Raw genomic sequence first — 19058 nt, forward strand, 5'->3', positions numbered from 1 at the left:
TTACAGATCAGCCAATCAAAATCAGCAAAACAGTTTCTTCACCTGACTTCCAATAGGCCAGCATCCCAGCTTTTCCTCCTATCTCCATGGCCACTCCCTCTCTTTTGCTGGGTTCTCCTAAACCTCCCACCTGCGCCGATGATGGAGAATCCCAGGGCTCAGTCCTTGGACCTCTTATTTTCTCTGCTGACACTCCTCTCTGCTTGTTGACAATTTCCAAACGTTGATCTCCAGCCCAGAACTCTCCTGAACTTCAGACTCACTTTTCCACTGCCTTTGCAAAATCTCCACTTGGATGTCTGATAGATATCTCAACATGTCCAAAGCCAAGTTCTTGATTTTCCCCTCTAAAACCTGCTCCTCTCTGACATCCCCATCTCAAGGAATGGCAACTCCATCTTTCCATTTGCTCAAGCAAAAAAGTTGGAATCATCCATGACTCCTCTCTTTGTCTCATTTCCTACATCCAACACATAGACAAAGGTACTTTTGGAGTTGTCTCTACTTTCAGAATATATCCAGCATAGATCACGTCTCACCACCTCCTCCATCATCCTTTTTCTGGATTACTTCCCAATTTCCTTCTTCCTTCCCTACCTAGATTATCGCAAAAAGCTCCCCAGTTTTTTCCCAGGTCCAAGTGCCAGAATAAGCCTTTTTTTTTAATGGGAGCTGATGTCATTCCCCTACAAAGAACCCTCCAAGAGCTTTCCATCTCACTCAGAGCTGTAGCCAAAGTCCTAACAATGGCCTGTCAAACTCCACAGCACGTGCCTACCCACCCGCAACAGACGCCGTGCTAGCCTCATCTCCCCTCACTCCCTTGACATCAGCTGTTCTCTCAACCTGCAATGCCTTTACTAAAGAAAGCCACCTGGCCTGCTCCCTCAGCTCTTTCAAATATCTTCTCTGTGGGGCCTTTCCTGACCACCTTATTTGAAAATGCAACCACCACCTCCCCGCCTGGGTCCCTATTCCCTTCCCTGCTTTATCGTTCTTCAGAGCACTTATACAGAGCAGGCTTGTTTCTAAAGTACTCTATCATTTATTTGTCAGTCTGTTCCCGCAAAAATATGAACTCTGTGAGGGCAAGGATATATTTTGCCTGGATTGTTAAATGCTGTATCCCTAGCATCTAGAATAAGGCCTGACATACAGCAGGTGCTCAGTAAATATCAGGTGAGTGATTACATGAATGTTGCTTTTGGTATCTATTATTTGAATATGTTATAAGAAGAAAATGTTCGTTTATCCATTCAGCACATATGGCTTCAGAGCAAATTCAAGCCTAAGTACTATGCAAGGTGCTGGGTCAAGGGTGGTGAGCAAAGCTGAACTGACCGCCCGGCTGGGCTCAGGGAGCTTAGTCTGGTGACGGGTGATCAACAGAAGGACAAAATGAGTGTTGAGTACTGGAAGGAAAGGACACAGGTCTACAAAAGCATGTAACAGAGACAGCTGGTCCTGCCTGGATGAGGTAAAGGCAGGTGGAAGAAAGAGATCTGAGGGACCAAGAAAGCCACAGGAGCCTCAAAACCTGGCTCCATCTTATATGGTTTCTGAAGGGCTCTACTCAGGACTGCCTCTGCCCAGTGTCAGAAGTATAAGAGGTGTGCTACACGCTACCTGTTGATAATTCCCTAGGGACACAGCACCTGAGCCAAGAAAGGTCACACCTGTTACAGATAAGGGATAAAGGCCAGGTAGAATAGAGTTGTGGAGGTGAGGTGGAGGGAACTGTGTGGGTGAAGGAGGGAGGATGGCACATTCTGGAACAGAGAGCGTAAGGGGAAAGTGGTGGGAGAAGAGGCTGAAGAGGGAAAGCGGGGCAGGGCCTGGCAGACCGTCCAGAAGATTCCAACTTTATCCCAAAGGGAATCAAAAGCCACGGGGAGGGCCTTGCTTGTTTTTGTTTTGTTTTGTTCCAGCTGCACTGTGGTGACAGGACTGGGCCTGGATTTGAAAGTATCACTGAAGCTGTTCTGTGGAGGAGACTTTACCTGAGGCCCTGAGCAGGCCCGGGAAGAGCAGGCAGGAGGCAGCAGAGCAGGCCAGGGGGGCACGGCCGGCTGCTCGCCCCAGAGCAGAGGCAGGAAATGGAGAGAAGTCAACTGACTGGAGAGACTGCATTACCTCTGTGTTATGGGCTGCACTGTGTCCCCTCAAAATCCACAAGCTGAAGCCTGAACCCTCAGTACCTCCGACTGTGATTGGATTTGGAGACAGAGTCTTTAAAGAGGTAATGAAGGTAAAATGATGTCACTTGGGTGGGCCCTAAACCGATACGACTGGTGTCCTCATAAGAAGAGATTAGGACACGCGCAGAGAGGGAAGACATCGGGAGATGTGAAGACATCGGGAGAAGAAGGCCATCCCCAAGCCAAGGAGGGAGGACTCGAAAGGAACCAGAGCAGCTAAAGCTCTGATCTCAGCTTTCCAGCCTCCAGATCTGTGAAAAATAAATTTCTGAAGTTCAGGCTGCCTAGTCTGTGGTATTTGCTATGGCAGTCCCAGCAAACAAATACACTGTGCAAAAAAGAAAAATTAAGGGAAGGATAAAACCTTTGAAAAATAAAAATATAATACTTCATTTATTCTAGCTGGAATCAGGATGATGTATGATGGTAAAGTTCAAGCAAAGGAGCCTTTCTTCAGTGTCCCCAGAGATGGCTTCTGCAACACAGTTGTATTGTCCCTAAAACGAGCAGTGAGAAATACAATATAGAATGTTAGATGCTTCTATCTTGTAAGACTTTTATAAGAATTTTGTCTTATGAGGAGGAAGCCAATTTACACCGAATTGGTTATCATTTTCTCTATTTTCTAATGAGCTGCAATTCTGTATGCCTTAAAATTCAGTGAGTAGAAAAACCCATTTATTTCCCAATTCCGAGAGGCTTTTAAAAATAATTTCTTGAAACTAGCCTACCAATGAGATTTTTCAAACAAGATACACCTTGTAACAAAATTGATAAAGAATATACATTATTAACATTTATTTTAAAATCATCACCCAAAGTGAAATGTGAAAAATGTCATTGCTAGGTATCAAATGCAAATGTCTAAAATTGCATCATTATTGTCCATGGAGGCAGTTCCTGAGTTACACATAGTAGGTATGTAGTGCTTTCACCCAAATCATTCAACGTATACACAATGAGCATTTGCATTTACTTTTAGCAATGTATGCTGGAAGGGAAAAATAAAATTCCAAAGGGCTTTCTTTGGTGTAAATTTTCTATTTTTCTGTATTCTACAGAAAGAAGAAATAGCAAAATATCCAAAACCAAGAAGTTTAAAAAAAAATCTTAAACATCTCAATCTTGAATTGATATTTTTAGAAGTTATGAATTGCTTGTTTCAAATTCTTAACACATCTGTTACTGCAAAAGGTTTAGAAAGTACAAAATGACTTGAACAATACCTTAGAAAATCGTAATCCCTTGAAGGAGAATCCTATTGTTGTATTCACAGTCTCTGCAAAAAAGTACAGAAAGTTACTGCACATTAGATGGTTTTTTTTTTTTTTTGTAATAGTACTATGGAGTGCAACTTTTACAGTTTTCCTCCTGACAGAAGCAGTCCCAAGCAAAATTGTAGAGAAATAATGAGTCTTATACCCTGGCTATGACTGTCCTGTGGCTTCTTCCTCTGCCACCCTGAGCTCCTCTCAGTACCAGCCTATATCTCATCCCTTAGGGGGTAAAAACTCAAGGCCCACTGGTCCCGGTGATGAATGAATGACGAACAAGCTAGTACTAATATGCTTCATCCCAAGTTGCTCATGTGCATGTTTACTGTTGTTGCCTCTTAGCAGGGAATGATAAAGAAAAATCTTCCTAAAGGTGGCGGAGAGATTTGGGAGGCAGCCAGGTTAGCAAAGCTCCCTCCAATCCCAGCACTGAGAAGCCTAGGTACGTAGTCACTGCTGACATGCACGGCCGTGGGCCTGGCCCTGCAGAAGCTGTGGGGCACAGAGTCAGAAGTACAGGAAAAACCACACTCCACTGGCCCAGCTGGAAAAAACAAAGGAGTGACCTTGCAGGGTACGGATAGAAAGGTAGAAATGTTTTGAGTCTCTAACAAAAGCAACAGTGACCAAAAATATTTTTTTAAGTAAAATAGTCAAATGCAAAACAGTAATGGTTATTGTTCTTTGAATTGGCTAAAGAAAATCCTTAACAGCAAATGAATAGATTATGTCTGCATGTGTGAGTTCTTTTCTCACAAATAAGCATTTATTTATTTGCTTCTGGGTATGTCCTTATTAGGGGAGCTAATATACTGAGATGTTGGTTCTTGAGTTTAGTAAAGTGATCATATCTTCAAGATCTTATGATCTCTCATTCAAGGCCAATTCACTTCAAACTTCATAGCTCAACAAATATTTATTGAAGGCCTACTATGTACCAAGGACTGGGAAGACAAAGGTTAGTATAACACCATCCTTTTCCTCAAAGAGTTAAAGTCACCTGGGGATCTAGACATGCACAGAAACCATTCCAAATACAACGACCACGTGCAATGAAAAGATGCAGTAAAGATAAAGGCAGGATAGCTTTTTTGTTCAGAGTAACGGCTCTGGGGCCAGAACTGCTTGGACTTCAAGTCCCAGCTCTTCCACTTACTCAGGGTGTGACTTTGTGTAAGTCACTTAATTTTTCTGTGCCTCAATAAAATGACAGTGGATAATAACACCTACCTCATAGGATTATTATGAGGGTGTTGACTGAAAAAAATACATAACCTAAAAGTCGAGAATTATGTTTTATTCAGCCAACATTCTGAGGACTTAAGCCTGGGAGACAGCCTCTCAGAGAGCTCTGAGGGACTGTTCTGAAGAGGTAAGGGAAGAGCCAGGATACACAGGAGTTTTTGCAGGAAAAAAAAAAGTAGTCAGAACATGAAAAGATTACTGTTAATTAAAGAAAAAAATATACATCTGAAGTTAATGAGTTTAGCACCTTTCTCTATATGGGAAGACGCAAGGGTCTGGACTCATTGAAATCATTCCTTTGACGTGCACCGTAACTCTCTAGGGCCAGTATCCTGTTTTCTCCATCCTGAAGCCCCTCAGGGTCTACCTTGGGGAGGGCGGATGGAGGGTAACTACAGTGGCCAATAGCTTGATGGCCACAACATGCTTTGTTTACTGATTTGGCAGGTGACATTCTTTGTCCACAAGGGCTATATAAGTTAATACATGTAAGTGCCAAGAACAATGCCTGGAACATAGTACTTAGTAAATGTTATTAACATTAAAAAAAACATTATTTATTATGACATTAAATGTTACTCCTTTCTAGACCACCCTCCCATGGCATCTTCTGAATAATAATGTTAATGTTATTAATATTGTTGATATTAATATTATTGTGACAGTAGACCTGTCATAAAAGATGGGAAGGAAGGTGGGGGAACATTCCAGGTGGCTGGAAGAAGAGGAGCAAAGGCAGGGAAGGAACAGTCAATATAGCTTATGCACAGGCCTGTGAGGGGCTCAAAGTTATTGGAGCAAAGGAGCAGCAGGAATCCTAAGCCGTCAGCTGGAAGAAGCAAGCGTGAATGGGCTCAGGTTCCACACTGGAGAGAATGGAGGTGGCAGGAAAACCTCCAAAGATGTGAACTGGTCAGACTGTGTTCAGAAAGGTGAGTCACATGACCTGGAGTACAGCGGCTGGATTTAAGGGAGGTTCTAAAGTCAGGGAGACCAGTTCGAGGCCAGGAGGCAGTGAAAGAGTGAAGAGAGGAGGAGGAAGTGCCTCCCATCACCTCCATCTCTGGTGCCTCCACCATTGTGATCTCTCTGGTTATCCTGGAACTTGCCTGGAGAGCGCTTATCACAGACTGACTATTACTTTCCTTTCATCTCTAACTTATTTCGTGACTTAGTTCCCATCTTGTTTCCTCCACTTGTCTACAAGCTCCACAAGGACAGGGGCTTTGCCTGGGTCACTTCTGAATTTCTGGCTCCTGGTACTACCTGGTCCCTGCATACCCGACTCCAAGACCAGCCACGTAATTTGCAAGGCCAAGCACAAAATGAAAATGGGGGCCACTTATTCAAACAGCAGGGGAAACTTCCCATTAATAGTACTAAAATAGGAAGTTTTTTCCTTTCTTCCATAGTCTCTCTGTCTAGACTTGCCATGGTGTTTTTAAGTCTTTTTTTCTTTCCATTTTGTTAGACATGATTGACATGCAGCTCACTGATGGTCCCGTCCAGGTCTCCTGGAGACTGTGCAGGATGCAGGACACAAACCTTGCATGGCGCTCTAGGTTGCACACCGTCCCCCGCCAGGGAGAGTCAAGTCCTGACCCCAGTACCTGTGAACACGGCCTTTTTGGAAGTAGGATCTTTGCCGATGGTCAGGTTAAGATGAAGTAATTGAAGGGGGCCCTAATCAAATGTGACTGTGTCCTTATAGAAAGGGAAATTTAGACCTGTAGACCAACATGCATAGAGGGAAGACTACACAAAGAGACACAGGAAGAAAATGGCCATCTACAAGGCAAGGGTGAGTCTCCTGGGGCCACCGGAAGCTAGGAAAGAGGCCTGGAGCAGATAATCCGTAAGAGCCTTCAGAGAGAGCCTGGCCCCAACGACACCTTGATCTTGGACTTCAATTTCTGTTGTTCTAAGCCTCCTGGTTTGCAGTACTTTGTTACAACCACCCTAGCAAAATGCTGAAATTGGGGCTAACTGACTTATTAAGTTTAAGATGCCTTTGAAATATCTATTTATTTATTCATAAATGTATTTTTGAAAGAAACAAAGGGGTGTGTGTGTGTGTGTGTGTGTAAGAAGTGGTAAGACTATGGATAATTTTTATTTTATCTTTATTTGCCTATATTTTCTAAACATCATATACTATAAATGTATGACCTTTGTAACAACAACAAAAGGGAAAGTGATTTTGAAAGTAGATAAGTATGTTACTTACTTGTTTGATTCCTAAATGTTCAAGGGTCTGTTGATAACCTCAAAGCGTCTTAAATCAGAATGTCCTGATCTCTAGGCCCACATACTTAGCTGCTAGATGGATATGTTTACATGAATGTTCCAAACTTACCTTGAGCTCAACATGCCCAAACCAGAACTCATCACCTTTCTCTTTAAAAATCTGCCCCTTCCTTTTGCACACATTTCAGATAATGGCACTTCCATCCATCGAGTCACTGGCCCTTGAGCAGTCCTTGATTTACCCAGTGTTTCCCTGGCCACACCGAATCAGTGAGCATGACCTGCCAGTTCTGTCTTCCACAATGCTTCCTCCCCTCCACTCCCGGGGCCACCGCCTTTGTTCAGCCCTCCTGGTCTCTCACACTGCCTCCAAGCTGCATTCCCTTCCATCCAAGTTTCTTGCATCAGCCAATCCCCACCACCATCCATATGGACACTAGTTACCCGCAAAAATGGAAATCTCGGGGGGGTCATCCCTACCCACTCACAACAAGACGTGAGCCAACATTTCACGCATGACTTACATGTTGGCTCCTGCCCCTCTTCTAGGCTCATCCCCAGCAATTCCCTGCAGGCACATTGTGCTCCAGCTACAAAAAAGCTACTCTCCTAATGGACCATGTTCTTTCATGGCTAGATATGTTTGCAGATGCTGTTTCCTCTACAGGAATGTCCTTTTTCCTTATTCTCTGATGTTCTCAGATTCAAGACTCTAACAAAATACTCTCTGAAGCCTTATCTGAGTTCTCCTGACACAGTAAGTTGATAACTATCTAGGTAAAACTAAGCGCATATAATCTATTAGCATTTATGACATTTCATTAGAACATCTGTTCCCATGATTATCTTTCCCAGAACAGAGTGACCTTCTGAAAGGGAGACCCTGTCATTCGACTTCAGATCACCACAATCTAAATCATGACTTGCTCAAATCAGGTTCAACAGATGTTTGTGGAATGAAGGGAGGGAGAGAAGAAGCAGGCAGGTAGGGTTGAGTCTGATACATCTTAGATCTCAGGGAAGTGAAACTTCAAAAATTCACAGAAAATGTCAACATAATCCCACAGGGATTAAGTGAAATCATTGTAAAACTGTTGTATGAGAGAAATGGACACTTTTTAAACAACAGCAATCTGCCAAGAGGATTCCTTTCAAAGAGAAAGAAAGTACGGTACAGTGGAAGAGCCAGGAGACTACCCCATTACCAGTTGTCCAAATGAACAAGAACTGAACCACTGAAGGCATCATTTTCCTCACTTGTAAAAAGGACAGGACTATAATGTCACGAACAAAAGAAGGATTCTATTACCCATATGAATATTTTATATTTAATCACCATAATTCTTGAATTCTTATGCTGAGCACCATACCAAGTGTTCTTATATGCATTCTCTAATTTAATCCTTAAAACCATGTAAAATATGTTTCATTGTACCCATTTCACAGAGGAGGAAAATGAGGCTGCTAGAGGTTAAACAACACCCAAAATTCATATTCTGGTAAGTTGAATGCTTACCTCCCTTCAGAGCTCTGCAAAAAGAGTAATTGTCATCAGATCCTCGGCAAATAACTTCTTTGCGCTCTGGAAGACGTATAGACTTAACAGATATATAGAGATTGAAATATAATTTTTTTATGTCTCTCCCTTAAAAAGAAAAAATATTTTCATTAGCCCCTCAAATAAGATATTCTTTTATAAATAATAATTAACATTTACTGTATACTTAAAATATGCCCTGTGCTTTTCTTACATTATCTCATTTAATCATCATAACTACCTACAATGTGAATATTATTATCCTTTTTTTGCAGATGAGAAAACTGAAGTTCTGAGACCGTAATTAAATAGAATGGTCCCACAATGAGAATTATGTGTGCTATGCCTAAAAATAGAGGACCTATATTTTTGAGAAAATTATCAAATGAAAATATAAAATTTCCAGTTATAGTCACAGTTCCACTAGAAATTTCAAAAGGAAAGGAAAAGAAATGATGATAATCAACTCATGCCCACTTTTTAGTAGTTTTGATGAAAGATTTCTTGGAGAATGAGACTGAACCTTTCGATTAAAAATTAAATAAATGAACTATTATTTCCTCATGATCTTTCTATTACCAGTGAACATGGAAAATTCAAGGAAAAAAAATGAGTTTTGCTCAACTTTTTTACATTATTCAGTTGGCCAGATTTGCAAAAGATACACAGCCTTTTTTAATAATGAAAATAATCATTGAAGTTATTTTCCTAGTAAGGTCACCATGACTCACTGTAGCTATAATTAAAAAAAAAAACTTTTCCTTCTTTACCTTAAACTTTGTTATTCTTAACAGAACTGCCAGCTCCTTCATCAAAACCTTCTCCTTCCCTTGGTGCTGATGCTCCTACTTCCTTCTGTTGTCCTCCAATCTTTCTGACTGCTTCTCCCCAGTCTAGCTCATTGACTCATCCTTCTTAGGGTTCTATCCTCAGTTTTTCTCAATTTTCACTGTGCACACTCTCCCCAGCTTTAAATACTACATAGGGTAATGACTCCCAAATCATCACCTTTAGTCTCAATCTTTCTCCTGCAGACCTGTCCCCTATATGCACTCAATACCTCTACTCAAATGCTGCTTATTACCACACCCAACAGATCCAAAATTGATTTCCTCACCTTCATCACCAAGTCGGCACTAGAAATCCTAATCCTGGCAAATCCTACTAGCCTCCTTTCATTCCTGTTACCACTATCTTAATGCAGGTCCTTATTACTCTGAACCTAAAGTACCACCAAACTTTCTAATCTCTCCACTTCTCTACTTGCAAGGTAAAGCGTGGAGAAGAGGCACATCATAGAATCTGTTTCAAACAGTGTTCCCATCGCCCACTCCGTGGACTTTGACTTGAACCTCTCCCAAGTCAGGGATGTGTACAGAAGTTGAAGAGCTGACTTCACAAAGGATGCCTTGAGATATGGGCACGCAGTAGTACTGCTACGGTGTCTGCCGTCAATGCAGAACAAGGGACTTTCTTGCATTTCTGCATGGAACACACTATGATTCCAGTCTTCAATGACTCCAAGAAAGGAGGTGCTGCTTTGACACCTCAACAGTTTATATCTGGATAAGCTTCTTGCACTTTGGATATCACTGTGGTCACATCAGGCCCATGAACAAGGGTCAAAGTGACGTACCACTTGCGTGGCTCAGCAGGCCAGAGATATCAATGTAGGTGTTGGAGTGAGAGACAAGAAACATGGCGGATGTCAGGGGTTAGAAAAAAGAAGACTGTTTTTGAGCTCATCTAAGACAGCTCCAGGAACTTTTGGAAATAACTTTGAGGAAGGCTTATTTGTCAATTAGTTAATAGTAGCATATAATTTATTAGCAAGGCTATAAATTCTCAAAATAAATCATTTCCATTCCCAAACTATTTTTGGTCCAAGATTGTACTTAGAGCTCTTACTGAATTTAAATGGAGATAGGGCCATAAAAATAAGGTTGATTTCTATGAATATGGCCAACATTTTATACAGATGTTCTAGTATATTCTAGGAAAACTCAGGTCATAACCACAAAACATTATAAAAAATATGACCACATAATTATTTTGTTACTGAATTAATATAATATTAAGTAAATGCCATATTTAGTGAATAATTAAGGTATTTGTTGTGGCCATGCAAGTGTGCTACTCAAACCTCCCTTCCAAAGAATCCGCTGGGTGGAAGGTAGTTGGCAGACAGCCTCCAGCTACTGCACTCTCAGATCCATCCCAGCACTCAACCAGAGGTCAAACTCTCACAGTCTGCTCCTATAGTGACCAAGCACTGTGAGGACACTAGAGGTAGCCAACTCCTGCCTGTCATGGGGCACTTGTGACAGGCAATCTTTGCTCTAAAGCTCCCTATTGACCTGGCTGAGAGTGTCTCAGGCATGCCTTTTGGTCTGATGACCATCCTACCAAATTCTCCTTCCTTCTTTCTCATTTCAAAGGTTTCAGACCTACACCTCAATCTGAGTCCTCTCCTTGCCTGCTCTGGCTTCCTCTTTCTTTTGTTGTTTACAAGCATTTCCCTCCAAAGATCTCTTGTATGTCTAATTTCTTCTTGATATCTTCTTTTCAGAGAACCCTAAGTGTTGTTAGCTAACTGTGCCCCTTGCTAGCTTTGAAAATACAAGAAGCCATGTTGAAAAGCCCCATATGGCAAGGAACTGAGGGCTGGCCAATACCCAGCCAGGAACTGAATACTGTTAACAACCACATGAGCTTAGAAGTGTATTTTCCCCCACCTGAGCCCTCAGAAGAAACCCTAGCCTTAGCCAACACCTTGATTTTAACCTTGTGGGAGACCTCCTGAAGCTGACACAGCTAAGCCATGCCCAGACTACTGATACACAAAGACTATGAAATTAAAAATATGTACTGTTTTAAGCCATTAAGATTGTGATCATTTGTTACATGGCAACAGAAAACAAATACACATACATTTAGAACACAATCATTCACCACTGATACTTCCGGAACCCTTTTAACTGATCTACAAAAACAAAACTTTGGACTTACTTGGAATGAAGTAAAGATACAAATATCCATTGCTTCCCTTCAATGTTATACAGGGTTTAGTACTTATTGAAATAGGGAATTTCTTGTCATCTAAATGGAATAAAGAAAATGTCAATAAATTATTATAAATCATTTCCAGTAAGTAGAGTATTGTGAATGTCAGCCCCCTAAAACTACCTTTAGCATTAAAATTTTATAAAGAGAAAAATTGAGGGCAGTTAAAAATATCTCCATCCCCAAAGGAGTGACATCAGCAAGATGGAAGACTAGGAAGTCCTCCTCTGCCCCACAAACGTATCAATTCAGCGATAATTCATGGACCATTGTGAGAAATCAGAAACCAATTGCAAGTTTCCTGCGTCCCAGGAGATTGCAAAACCAGACTCACTGACTCAGTAGGGAGACTCAGGACGCCCTCTCACCAGAGACACTGCTCCTGGCACAGCCTAATTAGGAAGAGATCTCCTATTCCCCAATTTCACTTAGAAGGAAAGAGGTTGCTTCATGCAGAGTCTCAAATTTTCCAAAGGGGATCCCCAAAGGACTGAAAAATAGAAAGTCTGAACGGACCTATAAGTAGTATGGAGATTGCATCAGTAATTTAAAATTTCCCAAAGAAAAGTCCCGGACCAGCTGGCTTCACAGGTGAATTCTACCAAACATTTAAATAAGTACACCAGAAACTGACACAACATTGTAAACTGACGATACTTCAATTTTTTAAAAAAAAAAAGATTTGAAGAAAAAAAAAAAAGAAATTAACCCAATCCTTCTCAAACTCTTCCCAGAAAATGAAGAGAAGGGAATACTTCCAAACTCATTTTATGAGGCCAGCACTACTATAAAAGCAAAAGACACCACAAGAAAAGAAACTGTAGGCCGGTATCCCTGATGAATTTAGATGCAAAAGTCCTCACAAAATGTTAGCAAACTGAATTCAACAGCACATTAAGAGGATCATACAGCATGAGTAAGTGGGATTTATCCCTAAGATGCAAGGACAGTCCAACATACAAAAATCAATTAATGTGATATGCCACGTTAATAGAAAGAAGAAAAAAAAATCACATGACCATCTCAAGAGATGATAAAACTCAACACCCTTTCGTGATAAAAACTCTCAACAAACTAAAAGCAGAGGAAATGGCCTCAGCATAATGAAGGCCATCTATGAAAAGCCCATAGTTAACATCATAAGCAACAGTGAAAAACTGAATGTTTTTCCTCTAAGGTCAGGAGCAAGGCAAGGATAACCATGCTTAACATAGTACTGGAAGTCCTAGCCAGATCAATTAGATAAGAAAAATAAATAAAACCACCTGAATAAAAAAGGAAGAAGTAAAATTTTCCATTTGCAAATGATATACCTTTATATCTAGGAAACCCTAAAAACTCCATTAAAAACTGTTAGAACTAATTTAAAAATTGAGTAAAGTTGCAGGATACAAAGTCAACATACAAAAAAACCAGTTGGACTTCTATACACTGACAATGAACTGTATGAAAAGGAAGTTAGGAAAACAACCCCATTTACAATAGCACCAAAAGAATAAAATACCTAGGATTAAGCTTTCCTTAACTCCCCCACACTGCCCCACTCCCACAGTCACAAACACACTATCATTCATAGTACTTGATCATCTTTCAATGGTCATTCAAAAATCTCTACTACAATTATTTGTTTATATGTCTGTCTTCTTCATGAAAACAGCACAAGCCTTGAGGGCAGGAAGCATGTCTCATTCATGTTTCATGTCTCTGGCACACAGCACACTGTAGATTATAAATGTGCATTTATCCACTTCTGCTTAGCATTAATTATGTGCCAAACATTGCTCTAGTCACTAGAGAAACAATGAACAAGGACAGTCATGGGCCCTGCTCTTGATAAATGTACATTCTAGTAAAAAAAAATCAAGCAAGGTCATGAGTTAAAGATTGAGTGTACTGTGGGGATAGAGGAATGGGGAGGTGGGGGTAAGTTAGAGATACCTCAACTGCATTACTCAGTGAGTGACAGGAAGGAACCAGCCCTCTGGTCATTGGAGAAAGAGTGTTTTAATCAGGAGTGCAGACTCAGAGGTGAGAATGACTTCAACGTGTTCAAGCAACAAAAACAGACACATACATGTGTACACACAAAGACCATTCTGTGAAATATATGTAATAGGCAAACTCACAGAAAAAGAGCAGAGGTTACCAGGGACTAGGGGGAGGGAGAAACGGGAAGTTATTTTTTAATGTGCGCAGTTTCTGTTTGGGATGATGACAGGTTCCGAAAATGGATAGTAGTGATGATTGCACAGCATTCTGAATGTACCTAATGTCACTGAATTATACACTTAAAAATAGTTAAAAGGATGGACCTAGAAACTATTATGCTAAATGAAGTAAGTCAGACAGAGAAAGACAAATATCACTTATATGTGGAATCTTGAAAAATAATACAAATGAACTTACTTACAAAACAGAAACAGACTCACAGACAGAAAACAAACTTAACGGTCATCTAAGGGGAAAGAGGGGAAGGATAAATTAGAAGTTTGGGATTAACATACACACACTAGTATATGTAAAATAGATAAACAACAAGGACATACTATATAGCCCAGGGTACTATATTTAATATCTTGTAATAAGCTATAATGGAAAAGATTCTGAAAAAGGATATATATATATATACATATATATATATGTATAACTGAGTTACTTTGCTGTATACCTAAAACGAACACAACACTGTAAATACTTCAATTTTTTTTAAACGGTTAAAAGGGTAAATTTTATGTTTGTTATGCTGGTAATACAAACAGTAACAATAGTACCAATAAAGGCCAATATAAATGGAAAATAATGAGGGAGGGTGGGAATCATAGGAATCAGGGACCATCTTGAAGGGGCTTGGAGATCTTGGTATGAAGTTGGGATTTCACTCTAATTAAAGTGAAAAGCCATTCAAGAGTTTTAAGCAATGGAGTAATATTTTCTTACGTTTTTAAAAGGTGTCTTTGGCCTCTGTGGCAATAACAGATTGTATGGGGGCAAGAACTGAAGTGGAGAGAGGACAGTTTAAGAGGATGTTACAGAGGCCAGAGAGGAGATGAGGGTGGCATGAGTGGTCAGCAGAGGACAGTGAAAATCAGTTGGCTTTAGAATATATTCTGGAGATAATGAAAATAAGAATCACAGAGAAATTGAATGTGGATAATAAGGGAAAGAGATAACGAAGGATTCCTCTGGTTTGGGAATTAAGCAAATGATGAGATAGGGAAGATTTAGGAAGTAACAGATTTGGAAAGGGGTGTGGGTCAATATTTCTAGCTCCAAACGGCCATTAGACTTCCCAGTGGTTATGCCGAGTTTGTGGAATAAATGAATGAATCCCGCAGATGTGCCTAGTTATCCCTCCTACTACACATAAACTAGACAAAAGCCAGAAGTTCCTTGAGGATGCAGCTACATCTTACATAACCTTTACATTCTCAGTATTCCCCAGCATAATGACTAAGCCTAATGCCTATTAAAGACTTAATAAACTGAATTAAACTCAGCTGACTTGACTAGACTCTGTAGAGCAGACAGGAATTTTGATGGACCTCAAAAGGTTTGTATAAAACAAAAAGATGGACAAGAATGTTTCCAGTTAGAGAATAGTAGAAGTGTGAATAAAGACCAGTAAAGAGGGTGGTCTGCTTGGGGTAGGGGGGACACTCCAGATGCCAAGACACACATGCTTAGCTGGGCAGACCAGATGCAACCACACATCCAATTGATCAGCAAATCTCATCGACTCCATCTCCAGAGTATTTCCAGACTCTGATCCCTCCTCATCACCTCCATTGGTCTGAGTCACACTCTGGTCCGAGTCGCCATTTTCTCACTCACCTGAATTATTGTAACAGTCTCACAACAGGTTGCCTGCTTCCACTTCTGCCCCCTTATGGGGTATTATCAACACAGGAGCCAGACCAAGCTTGGCTCACAGTAAAGCTAAGTCATGCCCTGACCTACAGGTCCCTCACCCCCACCGCCCTTTCCCTCTACGACCTCGTCTTCTACTACCTCCCCTGCACTCACTCCGCTGCAGCCGCACTGGCCTCTTTGCTACCCTGCAGCACACCAGCCGTGTTCCCGCATCAAGGCCGGTGTACGGCTCTTTCCTCCCCACCTTCCCCTAGACATGGGCATGGCTCACTCCCTCAACCATTCCAGTCCTTGCTGGATGTCTCCTCCGTGAGGCCTTCCTTGGTCACCCTAATTTAAAACGCAACCCCTAGCCCCATCCCTGCCCTCTGTCCCCTACCCTGCTTTATTCTTTTCTCACAGGGGTCACCACCATCTGACATGCTGAGTATCTAACTGATTGAAACTCCCCCAGGGTGGTGACTTTTATTTTGCTGCTTGCTCACTGCTATATAATTTCCTTGGTGCCCAGAAGAGGCGCAGGCCAGATGCTCAGTGAATATCGATTTAATTAAATAATCCATGAATTCTTTGAGTTTCAGGACTACCTTTGGCCAAAAAAGGTTAGAACTGAGTCTGACAATTCTAGGTTACAGGATGGTGTGTGTCCAGGGCTCTGTGGACTGACTCACTCACACACCTACATTTTCTGCCTTTTCCAAAGCTGGAAAATAAAACGGCCAATTCTTGCCATTTCTATATGTTATGGGCTGGACTATGTTCCCCTAAATTCATATGTCGAAGTCCTAACCTCCAGGACCTCAGGATGGAACTGTATTTGGAGATAAGGCCTTTAAGAGGCCATTAGGGTGGGCCCTAATCCAATATGATTGGTGTCCTTAGAAGATAAGGAGATTCAGACCGACAGAGAGTCACCAGAAATGAGCGCACACAGAGAAAAGGCCATATGAAGACACGGCAAGAAGGCGGCCGTCTGCCAGCCAAGGAGAGAGGCCTCAGAAGGAAGCCAAGCCTGCTGACCCTTGCTCTCAGGCTCCCAGCCCCCAGAACTGTGAAGAATAAACTTCTGTGGTTCAAGCCACCTAGTCTGCAATGGTTTGCCATGGCAGCCCTGGCAAACAAGCATACCGTCTATGTCAAGTGGAAATCATCTTCAGGGAAAGGACTGGATCAAAAGGATTGTTTTCACCAACATCCGGACAATAATACCCGGAGCAATCAGTGCTTGCCACACACGACGTGTTTCCATCTTGACCAGGATGGATTCTCTAAGGCAGGGAAAGGACAATGTGGTGTTGGGGGGTTGGGGGGGCGCAAACAAGGTCTTGCTCTAGCCCTGAATCCCACTTGCTCCCCACGGTCCCTCCATCCGTGGGGCAGCAGGAAAGGACCACAGAATTTTTCAGGGTTAGAGAGAAACAGGTAAGATCCCTCCTCAAAACTCAAAAGACAAATTGAGTTACTGTTACTAGAAGATTAAAAGCTAAATCATAATATGAAGTGTTATATAAATAAAGGCCATAGGAAACGTAGCAGAGAGAAGGTGGCTCAATCGACATGTGGTGCAAAGGAGAGGAGAGAAGGGGGCCTAGTGCAGTGACAAGGTCCTGGAACAGGGGAATGCAAACGGACCTTGCGGGATGGAGAATTCCAGAGAGAAGCTGAGAGGGAATTCAGCACAATCACAAACAGGAAAAAAGCCATGAGTGTGAGACTGATCCTCAGAAGCAACTTCATAGAGACATTTGCCAGAGTGTGTTTGCAGGACCATAAACACATACTCAAAGACTAAAACAAAGTAACACTGAAAATTGGGGGATTAAATAGGCTCCTTTGTCAGCAGAACTTCTCAGAACTCAAAGTACGTCTGTAAATCCCCCAAATGATTAGACCACAAACCCTTTTTCCCAAGAGAATCTCAAAGAATTAGTATTTTCAGAGGCACTCCCTTAGGCTTTCCTGATGTTGCTGGTGGGTAGAAAAGACCAGCCAACCCATGGTGAGGAACACAGTGGAAAGTACCAAACCAAAACAGCAGTCAAACCCCAAAGCCATCCTTTCAGACCAGCAGATATTTGTAGAGAAAGAGGGGGAGACAAAAAGAAAACAAGACAAAACCAGAAGAAGAAGAAAAAAAAAGTCCAACCATTTAATAGTGTTAGACTGTTAAGAGTGTGGCTGGGTTTTTGTTTTGTTTTGTTTTGTTTTGTTTTGTTTAAGTAATCGATTTTATTGTTTCTAAGTGGCTCTGTGCTAAAAATTTTACCTTACAACAATTCTTGAGAAGTAGGTTTGAAAATCACTTTCATTTTATAGATAAAAATGCTGGGGCACAGAGAGGCTAAGGCTTTGCTCAAAGTCACACAGCTATTAACTAACAGAATCAGACTTATATCCAATTCCAAGAGCCTTCAGAAACCACAGCCTGAAACAAAGAGCACCTGTTACCTACCCAAACCTGTGCTGGAAAAAAAAAAACCAAAAACAAAATCAGAGCCTGGAGCAACAAACAACAGTTTCAGGAAGCAGCTAGGACAGCCCTACCTCTTCAGGAAGAACCGGTCACTCTTAGGGCAGAGGCAAAATCTCGGAAGCAGACAACTTTGCCAAAACTAGGAAGAATCTGAAACTGGGTTCAAGGTAGAGACAGCTGACCACAGGGAGCAACAGAAGCCCTTGGAGGGGGGTACATACAGCACAGTTCAGAGACTCGTGAAGGATGGAGAAAATCCACACAGGGCAGTAACCAGACATCACTTTTACTGCCAGCAGCATCCAGAACACACAGCCATCTCCTGTGTCCCGGCGACAGCAGAGGAAGGTTCTTATGAAAACTTACCCTCCAAGTAGTAGACAATACAAGTACCTGCCTGCCTTTGCCCTTGGACTTACCACAGTAGTTGTACCAAATGCTTGCGTCCGAGGAGTTGCAGATCCAATGTTTCTCCCCAGGTTCAGTAAAAATGGAAGAAAACAGGGTGGAAAAGAGCATCAATGGGAACATGATTCAAAAATCTCCAAACCGACAAAAATGCAAGGAGAATCAGCAACTAATCATCAGAATCTTCCCCTTTAATAAGTAGAAAAAATTTAACTTAGTCATCAGTCACATGATTTCTGAGTTCATATCCAACTGTTTCCTCTTTTGAATGTGTGTGTGTTTAATATTTGAGCATTTCCTCCGAGAGGACAGGAACATGATTTAGAATGTACTCTTTCCAAACATGTGACACATATGAGAGCACAGAGCTTTATAAACAAAACTAGGTACTTCCCAGCCAATAGTAACAAAACCAGTCTGTAGGTCTTTAGAATCTCAAGACTTTATCTGCATTGCCATTCTCTCCCACAAGTCTCTTTCTTTCTTTCTTTCTTTTTTTTTTTTTTTTGAGCATTTTTATAGGTTTTATTAGAGATTTAGATTTAAATCTAAAGCTTTAAATATATAAATATTTAAAATGGAAGTTAGGACAATATTTAGAGGGGAGAGAGGTTGTCTCTGTTTTCGTGGCTATTTTTGACATGTTTTCAAAGTGGTTGGGATTCTTTCCCTGTAAATTTTCTACTCCTGCCAGCATGTTTGCCTAACTCAGTTACTACTGAATGTTCTCCCTGTTTCCATCT

General features: G+C 41.4%; 1 protein-coding gene across 1 annotated transcript; it reads right to left on the minus strand.

Annotated features, from left to right (window-relative positions):
• Positions 1-2563: 2563 nt before the first annotated feature.
• Positions 2564-18602, minus strand: LY96 (lymphocyte antigen 96). The gene is made up of 5 exons (XM_006185858.3): positions 18327-18602; positions 11511-11600; positions 8481-8609; positions 3425-3477; positions 2564-2695 (listed from the first exon to the last, which is right to left on the minus strand). Exons 1-5 carry the CDS (start codon positions 18436-18438, stop codon positions 2597-2599), a joined length of 483 nt encoding a protein of 160 aa, XP_006185920.1. The 5' UTR covers positions 18439-18602; the 3' UTR covers positions 2564-2596.
• Between the last annotated feature and the right edge of the window lie 456 nt (positions 18603-19058).

The sequence above is a fragment of the Camelus ferus genome, chromosome 29, assembly GCF_009834535.1.
Source record: "Camelus ferus isolate YT-003-E chromosome 29, BCGSAC_Cfer_1.0, whole genome shotgun sequence".
In the NCBI taxonomy this organism is placed as follows: domain Eukaryota; kingdom Metazoa; phylum Chordata; class Mammalia; order Artiodactyla; family Camelidae; genus Camelus; species Camelus ferus.

Excerpts from the sequence above, each read along its gene's own strand:
- LY96 (XM_006185858.3), bottom strand. The coding sequence starts at position 18,438 with ATGTTCCCATTGATGCTCTTTTCCACCCTGTTTTCTTCCATTTTTACT. Across the intron at positions 11,601-18,326 it reads CATTTGGTACAACTACTGTG|ATGACAAGAAATTCCCTATT; the intron begins GTAAGTCCAAGG and ends TATTCCATTTAG. Across the intron at positions 2,696-3,424 it reads AGGGATTACGATTTTCTAAG|GGACAATACAACTGTGTTGC; the intron begins GTATTGTTCAAG and ends TGCTCGTTTTAG.